The following is a 23244-nucleotide window of genomic DNA, read 5'->3' as shown; positions in this document are numbered from 1 at the left end:
AAAAATAAGTTTTTTATTTGAATTTATATAATAAATATGTTTAAGGAAGTATGAAAATAAAATTATTGAAATCAAAATAACAAAATTTCAAACATCATAAAAAAACGTATCCAATACATAATATTCCCAAAAGATTTTTTTTTTTTTAAGTTTTTACAATCATTATAAATTAAAAAATAATTAAACTAATTTCAATAATTCTTAATTAAAATAAGACTGAATGATTTATTAAAATAAGACTCAAGATTATTAAATAAAAAAACAAATAGTGATGGAAAGCCGTAATAAAGAGTACATGCACAAGGGAAATATAGGCGTGAGAGATAAAAGTGAAGGAACTGATATGTTTGTCACCATTTCTATGCCGGAAGTTAGGTGGTACATTAGCTGACTATAACCTAAAACTCATACTAGAATTATCCATATGGATTCATGGTCTAATGGTGTAGACAAAGATTCCTGAGTTCAAGAAGTTCAGAGGTTATAATGGACAAAATGTTATGAGTATAAAATAATCAAAATGAGAATTGTCAGCCATAACTCTATTTTTGAATTTGGTATCCATTCAAATTTAATTTGCTAACATTTTTAAGAGAATGAAACGCTTTCTTCTTTTTCAGGGCAACAACGATGACCTTATCTTGACCTGTTGTCTGCATTACATTAAAGATCCTACACCAAAGGTTAAAGGTTTGTATTACCTTTCTTCATCATTCCCCCCCCTACTCTATAATAAAGAGCAATGTGTGTTTATTTGTAAATATATATCTGTCCTGTCATACATAAGTTACAAAACACCTAACAAAATATGGAAGACAGAACGCAAATCTTTCCATAACATTTTTTTATTTTATTTTAATTTTCCAGTTTGAATTGTTTTTTTATTTTTCATGTCAGCTATGATTGTTCTTTTTTTTATTTTTTTTAATATCTTTGATGCTTTTAACATTATTAGGAGAAACCCTGGCAACGCGTACAAAATGCCTCCAATAAGTTTCCATACTTTTTCATATGGGTACTTTTATTGATAGTTCACACATTAAACTCTAGTCCCCTTCGAAGTAATCTCCTCCAGATGCATTGCACTTGTTGTATCGCTACAACAACTTCTGGAAGGCCCCAGGGGACTCCTCTTGTGTGAGTATATAAATGACCCTTGTCACAGCCTCTTTCATCTCCTCAATTGTCTCATAACAACAGCTGCTAAGGTTTTCCTTGAGCTTAGGGAATAACCAAAAGTCACAGGAGCAAGGTCTGGATTATAAGGAAGGTGAGGAACTGTCTGTGACAACGATGGAGTCGTGGACTGAATTGTCGCACAGATCTTCTGCATCTTCATTTCCTTGAGAATAATTGTGTGTACAGTTCTCACACTGACATCAAACTGTGCACTTATTGTCTCTATAGGCACACGATGGTCTTTATCTATGAAATTCTTTATTTGGCCAATCAGTTCTCGTGTGCTGGCTTCCTTACTTCTCCCACACCTCTCATCATCCATCACAGCCTCGCTTGAATCTATTATGTCACTCAAAAAACTGATGTTCAATTCATGCAAGATGGTCCAAAAGCAATCTGAAACATTCCATACGTTTCTGTGCCATTTTTTCCAAGTTTAAAAGAGAATTTTATTGCATATTGTTCTTCTAAAGTGTTCTCATGTTCAGATTGCATTTTTGAAATTCACCAGCTACAACAATCATGCTTTAGTAGGGTGTATTTCAATTCTTGCTGTAGCTGTTCATTTGAACCTAAAAGTATAAAAATTGGTCAGACATCTCGTAAGATATATAGCAATAACATACTGAATTTTCAAAAGTCTATGACAATTTTAATACCTGTACAAAAAGTTTGGAAACTTATTGAAGGTACCTTGTAATTTAAAAAAAATATTTTATGGACAGTGTACACTTGTCCAATTCTAAAACTCATAGTCTTGGTGTGTTCTTGATAATTAAATAAATACGCATTAATTGTATTTTACCAGATTATTTAAGCAATGCACATTTAGAAAAGTGAGCAGCCTTTTTTGTTCTATAATAATTCAAATTATTCCTTATTTACATAAATCCACATTAAAATAGACATTTTTTAACTTCCATTTTTAAAGTTTTCTATGTTTTCTTTTCTTAGAATAATTTTAATTTTTTCATTGACGTATTTTAAAGTTTTTCTTTTTTGGGGGGAGGCAATAATATAGGCATAACCTCTTAATTTAAATGATTCAGATTTGCATTGAATTTTATCCATAGTTATCAGGCACCACTTGAACAAGATTCTCTGAATTTCAGTTTCTTAATTATTTAACAGATTTTGATTAAAATTAGAATAAAGATTCTAGAAATAAGATTTAATATTATTAAATCTTAAGGGGATATAAAAGTGGTGTAAGTATAAAATTTCTGGAATAAATATTACCTGCTGACATTGCTATGCCTCATTTCTATAACCCCTAATGGGTGTTTGTTGGTATAAGAGTTCTAATCCAGGTGTAACGGGAATCATGGAACACCCAGATAAAGTTCTACAGTTTACCCAAATAGCTCACATATGTCCGTAGTTAGCTATGATCGTTCCACATGAGGACGGAGGTGGTCGCTTTTGGGTTCTTCACTCCAGCACAAAAAGTCTACTAGATGAAAAAATTGATGTTCTCAAGTTGGAGGAAGTGGTGCATGTCCAAGTTGTGATTTAGATTAGATCCCTGGCCATACCCTCGAGCTTGATGTTGGTTCCTGCAATTTAAAACACGTCACTTGAACAGCAACAGCAGAAAAAAAACAATAATCAAATTCTCTGGTTGTTTTCTATAACAAAGATTAGATTGTCAGGAAGTGGATAATTACAAAATAAAAAAATAAAAAATTTAAAAAACTACATAATATACAATGCAGTTGTAACTAAAGACGATTAGATATATATTTGAAAGGTGTCAAGCCAATAGTCCATTAGAGAAAATACCCCCTTCATATACTGTGATTAAACATGCGTTAGGAAAAATGACGCTTGTTTTTGAATAGCAGATAAGTCTCGTTGAATCATCAACAGCATGAGAGCTTGTTATTTCCTCTCTCTAGGAGATACCTTTTCTTCTGTCTCATCATGAGATGCACTTTCTTCTTTCTTTCGAAGAAGCCTGCAGACAGCTACAGTTACGAGGGGCAGGTGGCTTATAGGCTTAGCAAGGTTGGACTTCTTTCTTGCATAAGATTGTAGTTGATGTACCCAACCTAGGGAGTTTTCTGCACTAACTCGACTTCTTACTCTTACTGTCTAAATTTGCTTCTGCACGTTATTTTATAGATGGGTAACAGGTAGGGTTGGATGCCACCGGCAATACACTCCAGCCAATAGGAGATTGCCTCATCACATTTATACTCGTTCCTATTGGTCAATTGCTAATCATACATAAGCATCCCCCATGAGTAATTTTCCATTGAGGAGTTTCTCATGCCAGCGGTTTCTGCGAATTGTGACCTAGGGGTCATCGTCACCTAACGCCAAACCCAAACAATATTTCAATACTATTCCCCAGTATTGATTCATTGGCAAAACAGTATTTGTATTAAATTATTATCAACTCACATCCATTCAGCTGAAGTTATTTTACCCTTGTTTTGAGTTGAGTCACCAACCAAGGTGGAGCCAGCAAGGCAATCAGGGATTGCCCAGTATTCTTCACATAATAAAGGCTTTAACTAAGCTCTATTATAACGATTATTATTGTTAAATTCGTTCAACTGATTTCCTTCAATAATTACAAGAAACCTTCTCTGCCATCAACAGCAATGGCCAGTGACTCTTTATCTGAGAGCTTGGCCTAACGTTCACAGGAAACATGAGTTGGAACAATTACATTGAAAGCATTGTCTGGGCCGCTGCGAAGAAGGTAGGCTCTCTCTACTGTGCTAGAAAACTACTAACACTCGAACGTACCCTGTACCTCTATAAGGCCACCATTCGCCCATGTATGGAGTATTGCTGTCACATTTTTTTTTTTTTTTTTTTTTTTTTTTTTTATTACATTTTCACCCCAAACAAGGCAAATTGCCACTTTGGTGTAGGGGGCTACTATCAGGGGCAACAACTACTGGGGTACTATGTAGGGATTTGGGCAGCAAGGTGTCGGTTCACGTTACACTTGAACTTCTGCACGTCAGTACTGTTGGGGAAGCAGGGACCTGGAATGGAATTCCAGAGTCTTGCGGTTCTGGGGAAGAAACTATTGGAGTAAAAAGATCTTTTACATCTAGGGATCTCTACAGTGTGCGGGTGGGATCTAGTAGCCTGTCGGGTTTGTCGAGGGTGCTCGCGTCGTGGGGGCACAAGTGATTGCAGTTCGTCAGAGCATTCACCACTAAAATACTTGTAGAAAAGGCAGAGGGATGCAACATTTCGTCGATGGGACAGAGGCTGAAGCTTAGATGCCAGTTCAGGGCCTATCAGGTTTGCGACTCTCTTTTGAACCTTGTCAAGGAGCAAGAGACTAGTAGCAGATGCACCAGCCCAGATGTGGCAGCAATACTCCATACATGGGCGAATGGTGGCCTTATAGAGGTACAGGATACTTTCGGGTGTTAGTAGTTTTCTAGCACGGTAGAGAGAGCCTACCTTTCTTGCAGCGGCCCTGGCAATGCCTTCAATGTAATTGTTCCAACTCATGTTTCCTGTGAACGTTAGGCCAAGGAGTTTGAAAGATGTACTCTCAGATAAAGAGTCGTTGGCCATTGCTATGGGTGGTAGAGAGGGTTTCTTGTAATTATTGAATGAAACTAGTTTAGTCTTGGCAGCATTGAACGCGACCAACCACTTTTGTCCCCATTCCACTACAGATTGGAGGTCTTCCTCTAGTGTTTCTGCCATTTTTTTAGAAATGTGTTCATTCGTCTTCCTGTCGTGTCTGCCATAGAGTGTAGTGTCATCAGCATATATACCCATCTCAGAGGCAATGTTGTCGGGGAGGTCATTTATGAATATCAGGAACAATAGAGGTCCAAGGATAGAACCCTAGGGCACTCCCGCATTTATATCATATTGTTTAGATGTGCGACCGTCGAGGACTACCTGGATTTTTCTCTTATCTAAGAAGGATTTAATTATGTTAAGTATTCTACCAGTGATACCGTATGATCTGATTTTACTGAGGAGACCCTCATGCCATACCCTGTCAAAAGCCTTAGATATATCTAGAGCTACCGCTCTGCCTTCCCCCGCTTTGTCCAGTGAATGGTATATACGTTCAGAGATCACAGTGAGGATGTCTGCTGTGGAACGGGCTTGTCTAAATCCATAGTTTGTCAGTCAGTAGTTTAGCATCTGTAAGATGATGGACTAGAGCATGGTTAATTAAGGTCTCAAATATTTTGGCAAAAAGTGGGAGGAGGCTAATGGGGCGATAATTTGATGGGTCTGTCCTTTCGCCAGAATTCTTGAATACTGGTACAACAGAAGCAGTTTTCCAACAGCCCGGAAAGCAAGCTTCATTAAGACATTTGTTGTAGAGTTTGGAGAGAACTGGAGCTACTTCGGCTGAGCACTTTTTTAATAGCACAGCTGGGATAAGATCGGGTTCACATGCTTTTGAGGTGTCAAGGTTTTTTATGATAGCATGCACCTGAGCAGGGGTTGTTTTCAGATCGTCTAGTGTGGCGTCTGTCCGCATAGGAAAATCAGGTAGGGGGTGGTTGGAAGGGTCCAGTGTGGAGTTTGAGGCAAACCGACTGGCAAGCATGTTAGCCTTGTCGGTTGCTGAGGAGACAACCTCGTGATTGTTGGTTAGTGGGGGAATTGTTGATTGCCCATTATTTACTACACTGTTGTAGATTTTCCAGAAGTCTCGAGTTCCTAGTTTTTGTGCTTCGATGTGCTTTTTAGTGGTTTCCGTAAATTCTCTCTTAGCTGTCGCTATTTCTTTCTTAACGTTATTTCTAGCTTCTATATACTTTAGTCTGTTTGAACTGGACTTATGTCGGTTAAACCTACGGTATGCATGCTGCTTTTGAGTAATGGCAGTTGCACAAGTCGACGTAAACCATTGGGGAGAGTGGGGCTTACTATAAAATTTCCGCATGGGAACATGCGCTTCGATTGCAGTTTTGAACCAGTCAGTGGTCTCGTTTGCACATTGTTCAGCAGGGAGAGAAAAAATATTTTTCCATGGAGCATCTGGGTTGGTGCATCTGCTACTAGTGTCTTGCTCCTAGACAAGGTTCAAAAGAGAGTCGCCAATCTGATAGGCCCTGAACTGGCATCTAAGATTCAGCCTCTGTCCTATCGACGAAATGTTGCATCCCTCTGCCTGTTCTACAAGTATTTTAATGGTGAATGCTCTGGCAAACTGCAGACACTTGTGCCCCAACGACGTAGACATCCTCGACAAACCCAACAGGCAGCTAAGTCCCACCTCCACACAGTAGAGATCCCTAGATGTAAAAGATCTTTCTACTCCAGTAGTTTCTTCCCCAGAACCGCTAGACTCTGGAATTCCATTCCAGGTCCCTGCTTCCCCTACTGTACTGACATGTAGAAGTTCAAGTGTAACGTGAACCGACATCTTGCTACCCAAATCCCAACATAGTACCCCAGTAGTTGTTGCCCCTTATAGTAGCCCCCTTCACCTAAGTGGCAATGTGCCTTGTTTGAGGTGAAAATGTAATAATAAAAAAAAAAAAAGGTTGGGTCACATTTCAGATAATATATAGAAAATAATCTCACAGTTACGATGATAGACTGGATTATTTAATGGCTACTTTAATGTTATCTTTTTTATCAAGATCAAAGTGTAGTATCTATTCTTCAGATGCTGCACTTCCATTTCTTGTTCTGTCAGTGGAGGATCAGTCCTTCACGACTGAGGCAATTTTTTATTTTTGTACCTTTTTTCCACGTTAAAAAACGACCCTGGTGTCTAACTCTGTCCCGTGGGGGGGCATAGTAAATAGGTACTTGAATGTTATCTTTTTTTTTTTCTTTTTTTCTTTTTTAAAGGCCCTGTCCGTCTGGAACGGGATGTTGTCCTTCTTACTGACGACCGCAACCTCTGCCTTAAAGCCCACACCTACAACGTTCCAGTGAAAGATGTTCCAAGCTTTCTCAAGTGGTGCAAAGTGACATGAGCTCTTTTACCGTCTCTCAGACGGTTCCTGGACCTCTATCCCCAGGGGAACACTACTAGGTGCCTGTCGGGACTTCATGAACTCAACAATGGATAGTCTCAAACCATGGCTATGGTATTGGGCTGACAGAGGATGATGATGACGACGACTATGATGCAGTGGAGGATTGGACACCATACCCTAACCCTTGCTACCAATCAGGCCAACATCTTTGGCTGACCGGTTTGACCGGTGAATCATTTATGATCACCAAATACAACAATGCCAATACATGACAGTTCCACACATTGATTTTTGTAATTGCCCATCAGTAATATATATATATATATATATATATATATAATGTATATGTGTTCTATTATTTTAATTTTGAAAAAAAAATTTTTTTCATTTGCCTCTTAGATTTTACAGTTTCGTTTTCAATAACCCTGTTTGAATCCTTCCCTTTTTTTCCCTCCTGTCCATTTTAAAATTTTTTATTGATGCAAGTAATAATTATCCTAGTGCAGTAAAATAAAAAAAAAACATAAATGGGCTTTTATAAAGATTTTTTTTTTTAAATTTTTCGGCAGCAATATTAAATTTTTATACATATTTTTTTTTATCTAAAACAATATTTTGCAATTGCAATTTGCAGAAAAAATAAGGACTGAAATCCTCAATATAAAAATCTTACAATTTCACTTTTATTCTATTTTAAACATATTCTGAAGGAAGAAAAATAATTTGAATATAGTAAATACTTGGTTTCATTTGGTAGAAATAAAAGACAACAGAGTGCTTGATTCTTTCATAAAAACATAGTAATAATTTATGATATAATAACATTTCAGATTAATAGAGCACATTAGATTTCAAGCAAGAAGAGCAAATTCAGACAAAAAAAAAATATTGCGTTTTTTTCTTGAGTTTTAGTTATTAGCCACTCACTGGTGTTCTTCAGCCATATTTGAGCCTCCATGGATCAAATATTGCAGTGAGCATTTCATAATTATGATTAAAATTGAACAAAACCAGTATTTTTGTGTCTGTTTGCTCTCTTGTTTTGAAACTTTCGGTACCATATTTATCTGAATTTTTAATATATATATATATAAGGATGATAGCAATGCAAAAAAAAAAAAAAAAAGAAAAAAAAAAGAGGAATGGTGAAAGAATGAACCAAAATAATTGAAGACATTATTTGGGTTACGAATCTTCACAAAATTTATTTTTCAAAAGATTTTTGATCTATCAAATCAGTAAATATGAGACTTACTGCTAAATATTACTTCAACTTTTATGCATTATCGGTGACAACACATAGTTTACATTCCAACAATACACATATAAACAAATTACAGGCTCCAATCTTTCCGGTTTCCTAGCTATCGCACACATGGATTGAGTTGAACAAGTATTAAGCACCTGCCACTCCCACATATTATTATTGACGGAGTACACGGTCTCTTGATGAAGCCATTAAAATATTCAACATTTTTAACAACACAGACTATTGAACACCCCAACGTCCCTTGCTCACTCTCGTTCTTCAATTCCAGCATTATTAAGCATAGACTCATACAGACTAAATTTTGTAGAAAACTTTGTTCGGTTCGTGTCTGCCTTAAAGATAAATTAGTGTATGCACATGCAGAGATTACCAATGTTCAAAACAAATGTTCTGCTACTGCTGACAAAATGTGACATGCCAACCACTTCCACCAAACCCTCTACTTCCATCCTAGGCAGCCTCACTAAAAGATGCAGACACCATGCCATTAACAATATCTATTTCCCAAAATTTCCTTTCATTAGTGATAAAATCACATCTGCCATTCATAGAGCAATGCACAAAGAGGATTTAGACATTCAACCTCTCTACACTGGCACCACCTTATGGCAATATTTATCTAAAAGACACAAGCCATACTTCAGACCCCTAATTGCCTTATTTTGAAAACAGGATTGTGCTTCTGCACTTATGAAGTTGACAATCTGTAATACACTATTTTACCTTTGCACCAGTGCATCAAAGAACACATAAATATCTCCTCTTCCTCCTCCTACAAGGACATCTCATGTAATAACACAACAGAGTATCCATGTTCGCATTCTTGCCTCAGTCAGAAACATTGGGAATTTAAGGATTTCAGAAGCGCTTATTTTTAAACATAAACCTTTTATTAATAAAACTCAAACTGAATTCCCCCTTTATTATATACCCCCCCTCCTTTACAGTTACCTTTTATCAGATCTCATATGAACTCATTTTGGACTAAATTGCACATTATCTTAGTCTTGATTTTTTTTTAGTGGTTTCGTGCTTTGTTTAGAGCGCTTTCCTAAAAATTCATCTTGGACTAAATTATGCATTCATCTTTCATGATAATTTCTATTCATGTCCTTATATCCTTACAACTACCTTTTGTTAGGTCTCACTTGAGCTGATCTTGATCTATATTACACATTCATCTTTATATTTGATTGTTATACCAGGTCACACATTACTACTGTTATTACAACATTGTCGAATAATAACTGAATATTTAAGTATCTAAATGAACACATTTAACCAAAGTCTACTATTGCCTACATTTGATGGGATGTCTGATGGTGACTTGATACATTGCTTAAGGAAAACTTTTGCTATGTACATACATTTTATGTTTGTGTTTGCCTTTTACATGGTATCATAGTTTGTGTTTAATCAACTATTGCTGACAATATATCCCCCTATCAGTTCCTAGGCTAACACTAGTAACATATATAAAAGATATATATCTTGAAGTATGTCTAAACTTTATAAATGATAAGTGATAACAGCTTAATATTTATTGATTCTAATGTGATTAAAACTATTCAAATGTTCCCATCTTTTAATAAATATGAAACATAAAATAATAATTCAACCAAAATAAATATTAAGATAAGAAGCATATATTTATAGTATATGATTTCCATCTGTTGTGGCATTGCTATTTGTCTGTGTGCCTCGTGTTTTTCAAGGGGTAGCTATCTTGAATTTTTTCACTTCGCTTGATGGCTCCACTTTTCTATTCTTTTTTTTTTTTTTTTTTTTTTTAAATTATTACAGATATTAGACCATCCTGATATCTTTTAATATTTCGCATTAAGCTCATATTTACCGATTTGATGTGCGAAACTGAAGATTCATAATCAAAACACTATCTTCAATTGTTTATTTTTGTTCATACTTTCTTTCATCATTTTGGTTTTTCTGCATTGCTATCACCCTTCATAGATACTTATTTACCAGCAACGTTTCAAGCAAACTACTTTGTGTGTTTGTGTGTGTGTATATAGAGAAAGAGAGAAAAGCTTTGCATATTTTATAAAAAAAAAAAATATATAGTAAAGTAAAAAATGCAATTTTAATTCCTAGTTGTGTTCAGCATATTGCAAAATTGTATAAGCCGACACACTGCTAGAAAATTCACAATTACTAAAGAGATATCAATTTTATAACAGTGGAAAGAAAAAACAAACTTTAAATTTAATTGTAAACTAGAAAACAGGGATTATCAGCTGTTTATGATGAGGTTGTTTCAGAGATTTAAAAACAGGATAGCTATTAAATTTATGGCTCTCCAGTGGAAAATACCATTTCCCCAATCCCCAATAACAAAATTTAGACACAGTCTAGCTACTATTTCACTAATACATATACTAAAAAAATATAGTTATATAATATATAAATAAATATAATGATATGATTAAGACCTTACTTGAAAGAACTATCCTACAATATGTTAATTAGCATATAAAATTATATGGGAATAAAGTTGAATAAAAAGCAAATAATGCTGTGCAACACACAAAAAAAGTGCAGAACATCTGTGGCCATTTTTATATGCACAATGACATGGAAAATCCATTTCTGGCTTTTTTGTCGAATTAGGTACTTTTTTTTTTGAGAATTTTGTGGAGAATCTTAGTGATGTGAGTGATGAACATGTCGAGAAATTCCATCAGGATATTTCAGTGATGGAGAAATGTTTTTAAAGGAAAATGGAACCCTGGCATGTTGGCAGACTACTGCTGAAATATAAAAATGGGGGGTGACGCTTAATACAAGAGCGTTAAGAAAACAAATGTTATTTAAACTGACAATTTTATGTTTTTCATTCATAACCAATAATAATCAAACCATTTATAGCACATGAAAATGGTGCCTAATTTAAAGAAATAAAGGTCAGATTTAATATTGGAATAATTTTCTTACACCGAAACAAGTCTTATATGGCATGTATTTTTATTAACCTGAAATTTGTTGCACAATGTAATCAGATATATATGATTATAATATATATATGATTATAATAATATATATATGATTATAATAATATATATATGATTATAATAATATATATATGATTGGCCATGTCTTTCTGGAGATAATAGTTTAACTACATATTAAAATAAAAACTAAGCAAATTTCTTGATTATATAGTCAGAAACAATGGAGTTTTATGCTGCTAAAATCAAATGTTTGAAACTGCTCTCATCTTTTTCTAAGACGAATTCAGTATGTTTAGTTTGATTCGAAATTAGTTGGACGAATTCATCCCTTGGAATGACACTTTATGATGGGTTAACATAAGATCTCAAACTGTATGCACTTGCGAAAAGTATTAACTAACAATTCCACTTCCCTCCAGTTATGGGTACAACAGCAACTTGTGTTCATCTAATTGTATACAATGAGTATTGTTTCGGCATTACATAAACCCCTAAAAGATTGATACGCCACAAAACAAAAATGAAAAAAAGTTTACTGTATAATCAATATAAAAAATTTGCTTGGTTATTTTTTTGTTAATTACATATGTAGTTATGTACTTGCAGGCCAGTAACAATCAAGACAACCACAGTGGTATAATTAACAAAAAGTGTCTTAGCCAAAGCATGTTACAGAAGTACACATCATGATTCTGGGTCCATAACTGCCACGAATCGCAGCCACAACATTTAGATGTAACTGTATGTATTGTCTCTAAGTAAGTAGTTTATTCTTGAAATAGATAGATCATAACAGTAAATATCTTTGTAGAGGCTTTTTAGCCAACCCTGTGTGTATGTATATGTTATGCATTAAGCTGCTTTATTTGTTGATGCTATTGTTTACATGGGTAATTTTACTAAACATGCAATTTATTTAGTCTGCGGGACTGAATATAAATAAAGAATACCACAAAATGAGTCTTAATGCACTTTGATGTATTCTTTGTTTATATCCAGCATATGGCATAATCACCAGTTGACACCAGTTCTTGTCAGGTCACTGAAGTTAAGCAATGATGACCCAGACCAGTATCAGATGGGTAAACATTTGGAAATGCTGGGTGCTGTATGTAGGTGGATGTCAACACCACCCTGGAAAAATCTGGGATATACATGTGATTGGGGGATTGCTTCTGAACTTAATATTCCCATGAAACTTCCTTCTATGGAGGAAACCGGTTCAACCCATCTATGGAGAATGCTGCTGGCATTATATCTAACCCTGAGTACTAATTGAGTAATATTAACCACATGAACAATAACATCAACAAAAAAAGCAGCTTCATGCATAACATATTGTATACCGTCAGAAACAAATTTCCAATATTAAAAAACATATATATGCTTTATGAAAAAAAATAATATTTTGGGCAGCAATATGAAATTTATGTATATTTTTTTTTCTAAAAAAAAACATTATTTGCCACACAAAGAAAAACACCAAAAAATTTTTTTGGAAAATAAAGTAAAATATTTTTTTGCTGTACGATGATCTCTTTTTCTCATACTTAAAAATATTTTTTAATAATAATCTGTAATTTTACACCTTTAAAAAAAAGTTATTTTACATATAATAATGAAAATCTTATTTTTTATTAAATTATAATTCAAAATTCTACAAAATCTTGAAATAAATGTCTATTAAAAAATTTTTAATTAAAAAAAAAATTAATGAAAAATGAAATGATATGAGCAATTGTATTTATTTTAAGAATTTTTAGACATTTTCATTTTGTTTTTAATTATTTCCTTTTAAAGATTTCTAGTAAAGAAATTTTTTTATTTTATTTTTGGTTATACTAAAGTGATTACCTCCCTAAATGGTTGCTAAATTTTATCAACTAGTTTTGTTTAATTTTCTAAACAATGACAAGACAAATTGTCTGAATTTTGTAGATTTCTTTTGTATAAACCCTGTTTGATTTTATTAAAAAAAAAAACATGCCCTCCCTTAGTCCTACCACTAAACCCATGTCTGGGTTGCAATAATAATAATTTTAAATACTGTTTCATTTTAATGATTGTTAATAAATATTTGCAAAAAGAAAGGAAAAAATCTACAAAGATCAAAAAACAGACTAGTATTTTTAAAATAATTCATGTAAATATGAAAACATATTAATATTTGCAAAATAAAAATTAAAACAATAGAAATCTATAAAAATCAGACAAAAACTAATATTGTGGATTATTTTGTCTTATCACCTTTTGGAAAATCAAAAAGAGCTAGTCAATCGAATTTGACAACATTTCGAGAGCTAGTCATTTTTTTTTTTTATCATTTTTATGAAAAGTATTTATTTTTCATACAAATTTCAGTTTCTCTTAATTTTAACTGAAATCCAATCCTCACAAAAGTGCTTTATTGTCTCTGATCAAGATTTCATCATTCATCAGATTAAAGATGTCATTTCGCTCCAATGATTTATTTACTCTACAATTAAAATTTGGTGCAATATTGTGAATTTTATTTATTTCTTTAGTATAAAGCCAAAATTGATTTGACTCACCTTAGAATGGAAAACAACAAAAATGATACATTTTGCCATAACACCACATTTTCTTTCTTTTTTATACGGTGTTTCGTTTTTTTTTGTTTTTTTTTAAAGAGATGAGGTATATTTACAAAGTTTTACTAAAAGCCCCAAAGAATGCATAGTTTTATTTACAAGCATGTTTTGTTGTATGCTTATTTTTTAAATAAGAAAAAAGAAACGATTTTATTTATAAAATGTTTTGTTTTGTAAAATTTGGAGATTTATAAAAATAAATAATAAAAAAAATGTAGTTTTATATACACAATTTTTTCTTTAAAACATAATGTATAAACAAACAAATATAAAAGATAAACATTGAAATAAAAAGACATTATGTAAAGATGGTGTCATAAAAGTTGAAAAAGTTATTTGTTTTTAATATTGGATTTGTATTCAAACAATTTTTTTTTTTTTTTTTTTAATATTGCATTTTTCGTTATAAATTTTTTAAATTCATCATAAGCGATAAAACCAGAAGTCCAAAAAAAGATTTTTTTTCAAAGACAAAATGTGCCTTTTTTTTGTGGTTGCTCATTCTGAGCTGCCTGAAATCGATTTGATCTGTAAAACATTACGATTTCTTAGCTTTAACATTACGATTACAAAATGGATGTCAATTATTTCTGCATTATTAAATGTCTTAATTGAAGGCATTAATTATCATTGAAGAATGGGTTGGGAAAAAGAAATGTTAAAATTTTTTTGTCATTTTGGAAATACTATTTGTGGTGCTTATCTGCAACTATTTTGTATTTTGAGTTGAGTTTTCTATTTACATTTTTAAAATTCCATTATTTGTTTTATCTCTAGATTTTCTCAAACACTTTTTCTGTTTTTCTATCTGATGTTTTTATGAATGTCCATCTTAATGTTACTTAAACATTTTGTATTCTATGCCTACACACTAGGCCAGACGATCATGTAACTGGGGTCTTTTATACCAATGTGAATTTTCTAAGATAATTTATATAGCAATTAAAAACGGAAAATTCCTGTGAGATTAGTTTGATGTTTTTATTGGTTTTACATACCAAATGATAAGGTTATTGAATTACCACATTGTTATAAAACTTCTTATTCCAGTAACTTCTTTCCAAGAAAGCAGAGTTGTGGAACTCTCTTCCTCTTCACCGTTTTCTTCCTACTTAGATCCTTGGTCTTTTTCAAGACTTAGGTCAAGAAACATCTCCTGTCTTTGCAAGTATCATCTTTCATTGTTAGCTTCTTACATCAAGTGGCTTCACACCTTGTCTCTAGCAATTTCTATAAAAACAAAAGCCTACAATGAACTAATTAATAAATATTGCAATTATTGACAGATTCCTATAAATGAAGGGACAGGTCACATTGAAAAAAAAAGCCCACATATTTCAATAAATGATTTTTATTTCAATGTAGAAATTTTTTTTAGAGAATTTCTACAGTTGACTCGTAAAACTTTCCTCCAATCAGATATTCCAAATGTCAGATCTTGTAGCCATGTTATACATCCATCAGAACTGCTAATTTAGCATTGTTCAACTGGGTTAATATTCACGAGAGAGAAAAATTATAGCTTATTTGGGCAATCTGCAGCTATGAAAATGTGATTTTCTTAAATGAATATTTATAGGGTATAATATATAAGTGAATATAGTAGATCCAGTTGGATTTGAACTGTTTGTCAAAATCCACATCGATATCCATGACGCCTCACCCCCTTGTAAAGCATGTACTGCATAATTAATATAGGAGGATTATTTGTCAGATGATAAAGGAGTTACTGTCATTGAATGACTGTACAGGCAGTGAAGACAGTGGCATAAAGAGGTTTGGTGATGCCTGGGAGCCAACTCCCATGTTTGTATAACCCAAGGACTCGTATGTCTTAGAAGTGAGAAATACTATGATATAGTTTGAATATGATTGGGCCCTTCCCCCAAATTTGAATAACCAGAGCCACCAGCCTCTCAATCCCCTCCCCTGCATGCCGTTGAGTGGGGCCTATTTAAAGCAGATATGCTGACTGCTTAATATATGAAATAAGTGTGCCAGGCAATGTCTTTGGATTTAGAACTATGCTCTGCTCCCAAATGTTAAATGTTTCCTGTACTATCCAAACATTCACTGGTAAACTTCCTTCACACTTTGAGCAGTTAGCATGTCTGCCTTAAATAGTTTTGACTTCTTCCCAAAGACAGGCTTAAATCTAATGATTTCAGTGAAAAATTAAATCTAGATAATATAGGTAGATGTGTGTAGCATGAGACTTTGAGGGTATAACCATGTTGAAAGAATGAAAGTTTCGGGGTTAGTAGATGTAGACCAGTTGAGGTAACAGGTTCAGTTGATAAAGGAAGATCAAGTAAAAAAAAAAAAATGGGAGGCAGTGATAAGAATGGACTTAAGAGAGATAAAACTTTGAAAGTCAATTTCTAAAAGCAATTTACCATATGATTATGTAATTTGGACATTAAACCAAATATAATGATTGATTCATGCTTAATCATTCAAGGGAAGTAACTCTTCTAACATTAAACCTCAAATATGTAAAAGATTGCAAAAATTTTTGTAAATAATTCACTCGAGTATTTTAGAACATGTACAGAATCTGAAAAACTTTTCCATCAGTAAAAATTTGTCGAAAAAATCATTTGAAGTTAGCTGATTTTTTTTTGTTTTTGCTTTTGTTTTTTTAATTATAATATTAAAAACATAACATAATCCACAAAATTGTTGATAGGCAATTAATTAAATAGATGAAAGACAAAGCATATGTTAATTCCAGTAAATGATTAATACCAGGTTGATTTTCTTTCATGTTGCCACTTTAATGATTTTGCCAATCATATTTCTCTTTCTAAACCAATCATTTTATCTCACAATCAACACTGAAGCTCAAACATACACACCCTGACAATTAAAAATATTCCTAGACTCAAGTTTTGCCCTTGTTATTACAACTTGGTATAATGCTGACAAATTTCTGTCATATTTGACTCTGGGGAGGAAATTCATTTGAATAAAGCACAAACATCTTACTTTTGTTTGCACTGAACCAGCTATGTCCCCCCTCTCAATATATTTTTGTTCCACTCTCATGATGTATTTGCATAGGACGAAAATGTGCTTATCATGCCTGTTATCAGTTATTAGTCCTGCCATTTTTTTTAAAGTGACTATTAATGTTTATATTATAATATTTTCATAAGTTGTTTTTCTTTTTATTTTGTAAATGGAAACCAAGACATATTTTTTAATATGGAGTGGGGGTGTAAAAGCCTGGGCCCATACACCAGCTCTTAAAAAGATTCTTTTTATTTTTAACATAAAAATTAAATAATATTTATAATTTTATATATTATCTTTGTCCAGATGACGTGCCATTATGAATTCTGCAAAATCTGGGGTTTTAACAGGATTGCAACTCCATCATATTTTGCAAATATATGCAGATATTTGGGATAACACATTTCCAGAGAAATGAAGAGAATGTTAAAGGCTGGTTGAAAAACTCTTGATTTGAGTTCTTTGCATGTGTTTTCTAATAGGGGTGTTCATCTTAAATCAGTAGCTTATGTTAGCAAATTAAAACTTTACAGTCACACAAGAAATGAAACACTATAAAAAAAAAAAAAAATTAAAACCCTATGCTCGAAAATGTGTGACAATCATGTGTCTCTCAAAGAAGAAAATTTTTTCAAAGAAGATGAACATCAATTTGAATACTTATTGTGAATTGTATACTTTTCAGTATACTAGCCTGGGTGTTTGGAGATGTGTGTTGAGCAAAAAAGAAAAAAAGATGATAGGCAGGCAGGCTCGAACCCATACTGTGAAGGGGAAAAGAAGGTAAAAACCACCAAACCAGAAGTGGTGAAGGTTTAAATTAAGGCTAGTCAATTGAAAAGAGGGGCTGACTTTCCAAAATATCGGTGAAAAAAGCAACTCCAGTGCCCAGTGTGAAGGAATTAATGTTTTTAATCAATTTTTCGATATTTGTCGTCCGAAGGTTCGAGCTTCAAAATGATACCGATCTTGTGAAAATCCGTCGCTTCTATCAAAAGTTTTAGGCAGACATACATACATACATACATGCATTTAAACAGACAGGTGAGATTTATATTAAAGATTGCGTCCAGACTTTTGCACCACCTTGTGTGTGTATATATGCTGAAAAATGAAAGACCTCTATTAACGTGTTTCTCGAAACGCATTCAGCATCATCAGAAGTTTTATAAATAAAACTGCACATATCTATACTCAAATAACGTTTTACTCTGAAATTGACATAAAAAAAAAGAACTTAACCAATTGGGAGGTTTTATTTCTGAATTAATATTTTGATGAAAGCAATATATTTGTTGAAACATGTCAGTTTAAATTTTTGTTTCAGTGTTGTCCTTTTAACACCCATTCTAGTCTATATCTATCAAGTTTATATATAATAAAGTGATAAAAATTTAAAAAAATCATCTTTATATAATAACCTACTAAGATACAGAAAGCTCTATACGAATGGGTGGAACAAATAAGAAATAAGTGATGACAAATTGAAGTTAGATAAACTTTATTTGATCACACAATCATTAAGGAAAAATATGCAACATATATATATATATATATATATATATATATATATATATATATATATATATGCACACACACCACATAGGGTGATGCAAATGTCTGGACCCATAGACAAGTTGCTATAGACATTTTTTATATTATTTTTTATTTTATAGTAGCATTGATAATATTTATTATCTAGTTTAGACGATGTGTGATAAACAAGTCTGCAAAATATGGGATTTCAATAGGGTTGGGACTTCATCACATTTTGTAAATGATCTATGCAAATATCTGGATAACATATTTCCAGTGAAATAGATTGAACATCAAAAGCCAGTTAAATGATTACCATAAATGTTTGGATTTGACTCTGTTGGATTTTTTTTTTATGTAAAAACATCTTAAATTAGGGGTTTATGCTAGCAAATCAAGAACTTTATAAGCACTAGGAGATAACAAATCAAGAACTTTATAAGCACTAGGAGATAACAAATCAAGAACTTTATAAGCACTAGGAGATAACAAATCAAGAACTTTATAAGCACTAGGAGATAACAAATCAAGAACTTTATAAGCACTAGGAGATAACATCATATTAAAAATTTTAAATCTATTCTAGAAAATATGTACAGATTATGTGTCTTCCAAGTAAGAAAATGTTTGAAAGAAGAATTTTAGTTCCAGCATTTATTGTATAACAATAAATATTTTATGGGTCGAGACATTTACAACATGTGTGTACACACATACACAAATATTATAACAATATATTATGCATATATTTCAGTTGTAATATTTATTTCAACGGTGCTTAGTAGTAGTATAAAAATATGTGCAATCGAGGTACATAGGAAAATTTGTTCCATTCTGGAAAGAATTTGCTAGGTTAAATGCATACATTTATGTTCTAAAATATCTTTTAAAGGCAAGCAGTGGGCACTGAAACCTCCAGCATTTTAATTTCATTGCTCCTATTCTAACTACCCCCATCCTTATTCATCTCCATAACCCCCCCCCTTTTTTTATAAGCTTATAGTACTTTATTTATATGTGGGCTAAACAACCAAAAGCCAACTCATTACCTAGTAAAGATTGTAGAATGTGAATTTCTGCATTTAGCCTGATGAATTCTTTTGGGAATGGAACACAAACGTTTCTGTGTAACTTACTTGCCCTAAGTAATATATATTAGCTTTGTGTGTGTACATGCATACACAAATGAACAGATGTATGCAAGGGGAGAAGGTAATGGCCTTTACAAATTGGGAGAGGGGCATCCAATCGTATTCAAAATATCTGCTTTTCTCATTACTAGGATTTGTACTTAAGTGTTTTGGGCATATAATCAAGGTTTTTATGCAAATGTCTGATGTTAAATGTGTCAGTCGAAAATTTCAGGACATTGACTGATGAGATTTACAATTAAGACATGATTGCATTTGTATAGTCATTCATGTCATTATAAATCTTTATTATTGAAATAAATATTGAAAATCCTTCCCTAACATGTTTTAATGCATTATTTTTTTATATATTTATATATATTTTTACATTATAAATTAATTATCAGATATATTTTATTAAATGAAATGTTCTGAAAGTGTAATTAACTGGAAGACATTTTTTCTTTCATGTATATATAATAATGTGTAGATATATTTATTAGGTATAAAGCTGATGGCATGAAATGTTTGGGTGGTCAAAGTGTGAAAAAGAAAAAAAAATGTGAAAAAGGAGAAAAGAAATACACAAGGAGAAGAGAATAAAGGCTCTGGTAAAAAAAAAATGTTCTATTTTTTGTTATAATAAAAATATTTCTCATCAGATATCTATGCAACACATTTCTATAATAAAGTAAAGTCGGTTTGTCCATTTTGGTCATCGATAGTTTTCATCCTACAAAACCAATATTTGATTCTAGTTCGTTATTTATTGATTTTTCTTTTTTTTCTTTTTTTTTTTCTCCAATTCATTTGAAAAATTATTTATCCAACAAGGACAAATTTTCAAAATTATGCTATTTTAAGAAAAGAGGAAATAAATATGTATTTGTCAATACTTAACTAGTTTCCTTTTTTTTTTCTTAATATTCTTTTTAGGAAAAAATTCTGTATTAACGAATCGTTTGTTTGGTTTATTTTTTAGGTTTATTTTTTTATTTTTTTATTTTTTTTTAAGATGCAAAATTTTTTTTTCACATTTTGGTTACATAAATCATTGATGAAAACTCTTCCCTCAAAATATTCACATGAAAAAACATAAACATAAATTAAAACTCTGCGCTCTTGTAAAATCATTGCAGAAATCGTACATTTAAATTTACACTTTTCATGTTGAGACGAAATGTTATGATATAAAAGAATTGATTGAAGAATTATTGATTTCCATTTTGAGCTCTTCAATTTTTTATTTTATTTTTATCTATTTTTAAACCTGTATCGATTGATTGATGTAATATGGAAGCCTCAAGTGGACAGAAAAAAATTATGTAAAAAAAAAAATTAAATTATGATGTAAAAAATGTTTGCTATTCATATTCTCACTTTCATCTGAGTTTTTGGGTTTTTTTTATTATTAATATTTCTGCTGCTTTAACACATTAATGGACAATTTTTTTTCTTTTCTTTATTACCGAAATGTTTTGTGAATACAAGATTATATTTTAGCAAAATTATATTCAAAGATTTACTTGACGTTATAAGACATTAATATAAAAATGTGGGTTAGTTATAAAGATGACTTACCAAAAATGTTTGATTGAATAATAGATTCTAAATTTTCACAGTATGCTGAAAACTGAAACATTAGTGTTTCCAATATACATCAGACAATAAGTGTAATATCTGAAAAACGCTGCCATCTTTATAATTGAATATAGATGTCTATATTAGTATTGGAACAATTCATTGGAATTGTTAAAATCTGGACTTTTCTGGAGTATTGAAATTAGAAAAAAAAATTTTTCTGTTGCCAAAAATAATTTTTATTTTTTTTGTTAAGTTAATTTTCCATTGTTGGTACTAATGATAATTTTTTTTACAAAGGGTAACCACTTATAAAGATCCAGTGGCCACTCAAGGATAAGGATTAATGAGTGTACAGTAGTCGATGGAATAATATTGTAGTCATCATTAGTAGTGGAAATTTGGGAAATTGGATTACTTAAGGGGATGGTTCAACAAAAATTTGTTTACATTGGATTTGAAGATGACCAAATTGTAGTCAGCTGAAAAGCAGGCAAACAGAAGAGAGTGCCACTGACATGCAATTCTAAGAAAGAAGCTTTGTTCATGGAATCTACATTTAGGTTTAGACACAGATAAAGAGTGGGGGAAATTATTGATAGCGGTTTCAACTAGACAAGTGTTTTTTGTGAAAGTTTGGCGAGGAGAGGGGACCATAGATTGGAGCTCAGACGAGCATTTGCCATGAAAATAACAATAAAGCAGAGACAGGCTCGCAATATCTCTTCTGTGAGATAGAGGTTGCAGGGAAGAGAAAAGGACATCCCCCAGTAGGCTACGAAGTCTATTTTGAACTCTATCAAGGCAGGATAAGGTTTTTCTAGCAGCTCCTGCCTAGATGTGGCAATAGTACCTCATTTTTCAAATGATGAATATTTACTGATTTTAAACTACAAGTAAAACGAAAATCTGTAAATCAACTCCCATGAGTGTACTTTTGCGTTTGCTAAAATGTATGCATACATTACATTGGTTTTTATGATAATCAAAAAAAAAAAACTCAACTACAACGCTAATTTAAAAGAATTGGTATATGTGTATGGAAATCATCCCTTCACAAATGTACATGTTGCTGAAATATGGTTAATTATTGATACTTCAAAAAAATCATAGACATTATTGGGTTAAATTTGGGTCATCTTCAGCTGTTTCTCATAATTGGAAAGACACTGAGCACTCTCAAACTAGAACCCTTTCAATTTATGGGGTAGATCAGTTTTGTTTCATTGTCCATGTTTACTTTGTCCCGTCTTCATCATTTTAATGGTTTTATTATTATTTTTTTTGTATGATATGAATTTGATAACAATCGAAACAGTCCTGGTGTCAAACAGCAGAAATATTATAAATATAGGGGTTGGGCAAACTGATTTGCCACATTTGCAGGGTTTATTAAAAACAAATTAATATTAATAAAATATTATTTTCCTAATATCTACATATATGGTGCCATTTTTTTTTTTTTTTTTTCATTTGAATTAATGAAGTATTTTCCAAATGTACATATGTCCTAAAGAAAGTGTGATGTTAAATACATAAAGGTAATCTGAAATGTAAAACAAAATGACATCATATGTACATTTGAAATACAAAAATACTTTTTTTCATTATTTATTCTGATTTGTTTTCGTTAAACCATACAAATGTGTTAGATTATTTTGACCTACTTTATATAAAAACAGAACTTAATTCAATTTTCTTTGTTTGTTTTTTAATGAGAATGGTAGCCGATAATAAAAATAATATTTCTTTATCTCAAAAAGTTTGACAAAGAATGAGAATGTTGGTTGAAAAAAAAAAATTGTCATAAAGTACACTTAGCTTTGGTTCAGGGGCACCCAGTGAGAATCAGACTCATTGTATTTAATAAAATAGCCTGTGGATTTAACGTGCTAACCATTGCTCCATGGCTGGAACCTTGGTATTTGGTATTGCTGTATGTTAATGGAAAATATGGGTTGTTGTAAGCACGCTTGATTTTTTTTTATATTATTCACCTCTATCCCAATTTAT

General features: G+C 32.1%; 1 protein-coding gene across 3 annotated transcripts in view; it reads left to right on the top strand.

The window, feature by feature from the left end:
• Positions 1–20993, top strand: part of LOC145255758 (telomerase-binding protein EST1A-like) — a 232684-nt gene extending 211691 nt beyond the window's left edge. For all 3 annotated transcript variants that reach the window (XM_080114411.1, XM_080114409.1, XM_080114410.1), the window contains 2 exons: positions 621–690; positions 6988–20993. In XM_080114411.1, coding sequence (XP_079970537.1) covers positions 621–690; positions 6988–7115 — 198 coding nt within the window. In that variant the 3' untranslated portion in view covers positions 7116–20993. The remainder of the gene's footprint in view (positions 1–620; positions 691–6987) is intronic.
• The last annotated feature ends 2251 nt before the right edge of the window (positions 20994–23244 follow it).

This window comes from Euprymna scolopes, chromosome 31 (assembly GCF_053919585.1).
Source record: "Euprymna scolopes isolate OS-2025 chromosome 31, ASM5391958v1, whole genome shotgun sequence".
NCBI lineage: Eukaryota > Metazoa > Mollusca > Cephalopoda > Sepiida > Sepiolidae > Euprymna > Euprymna scolopes.
This window is presented reverse-complemented; position numbering and strand designations above follow the sequence as displayed.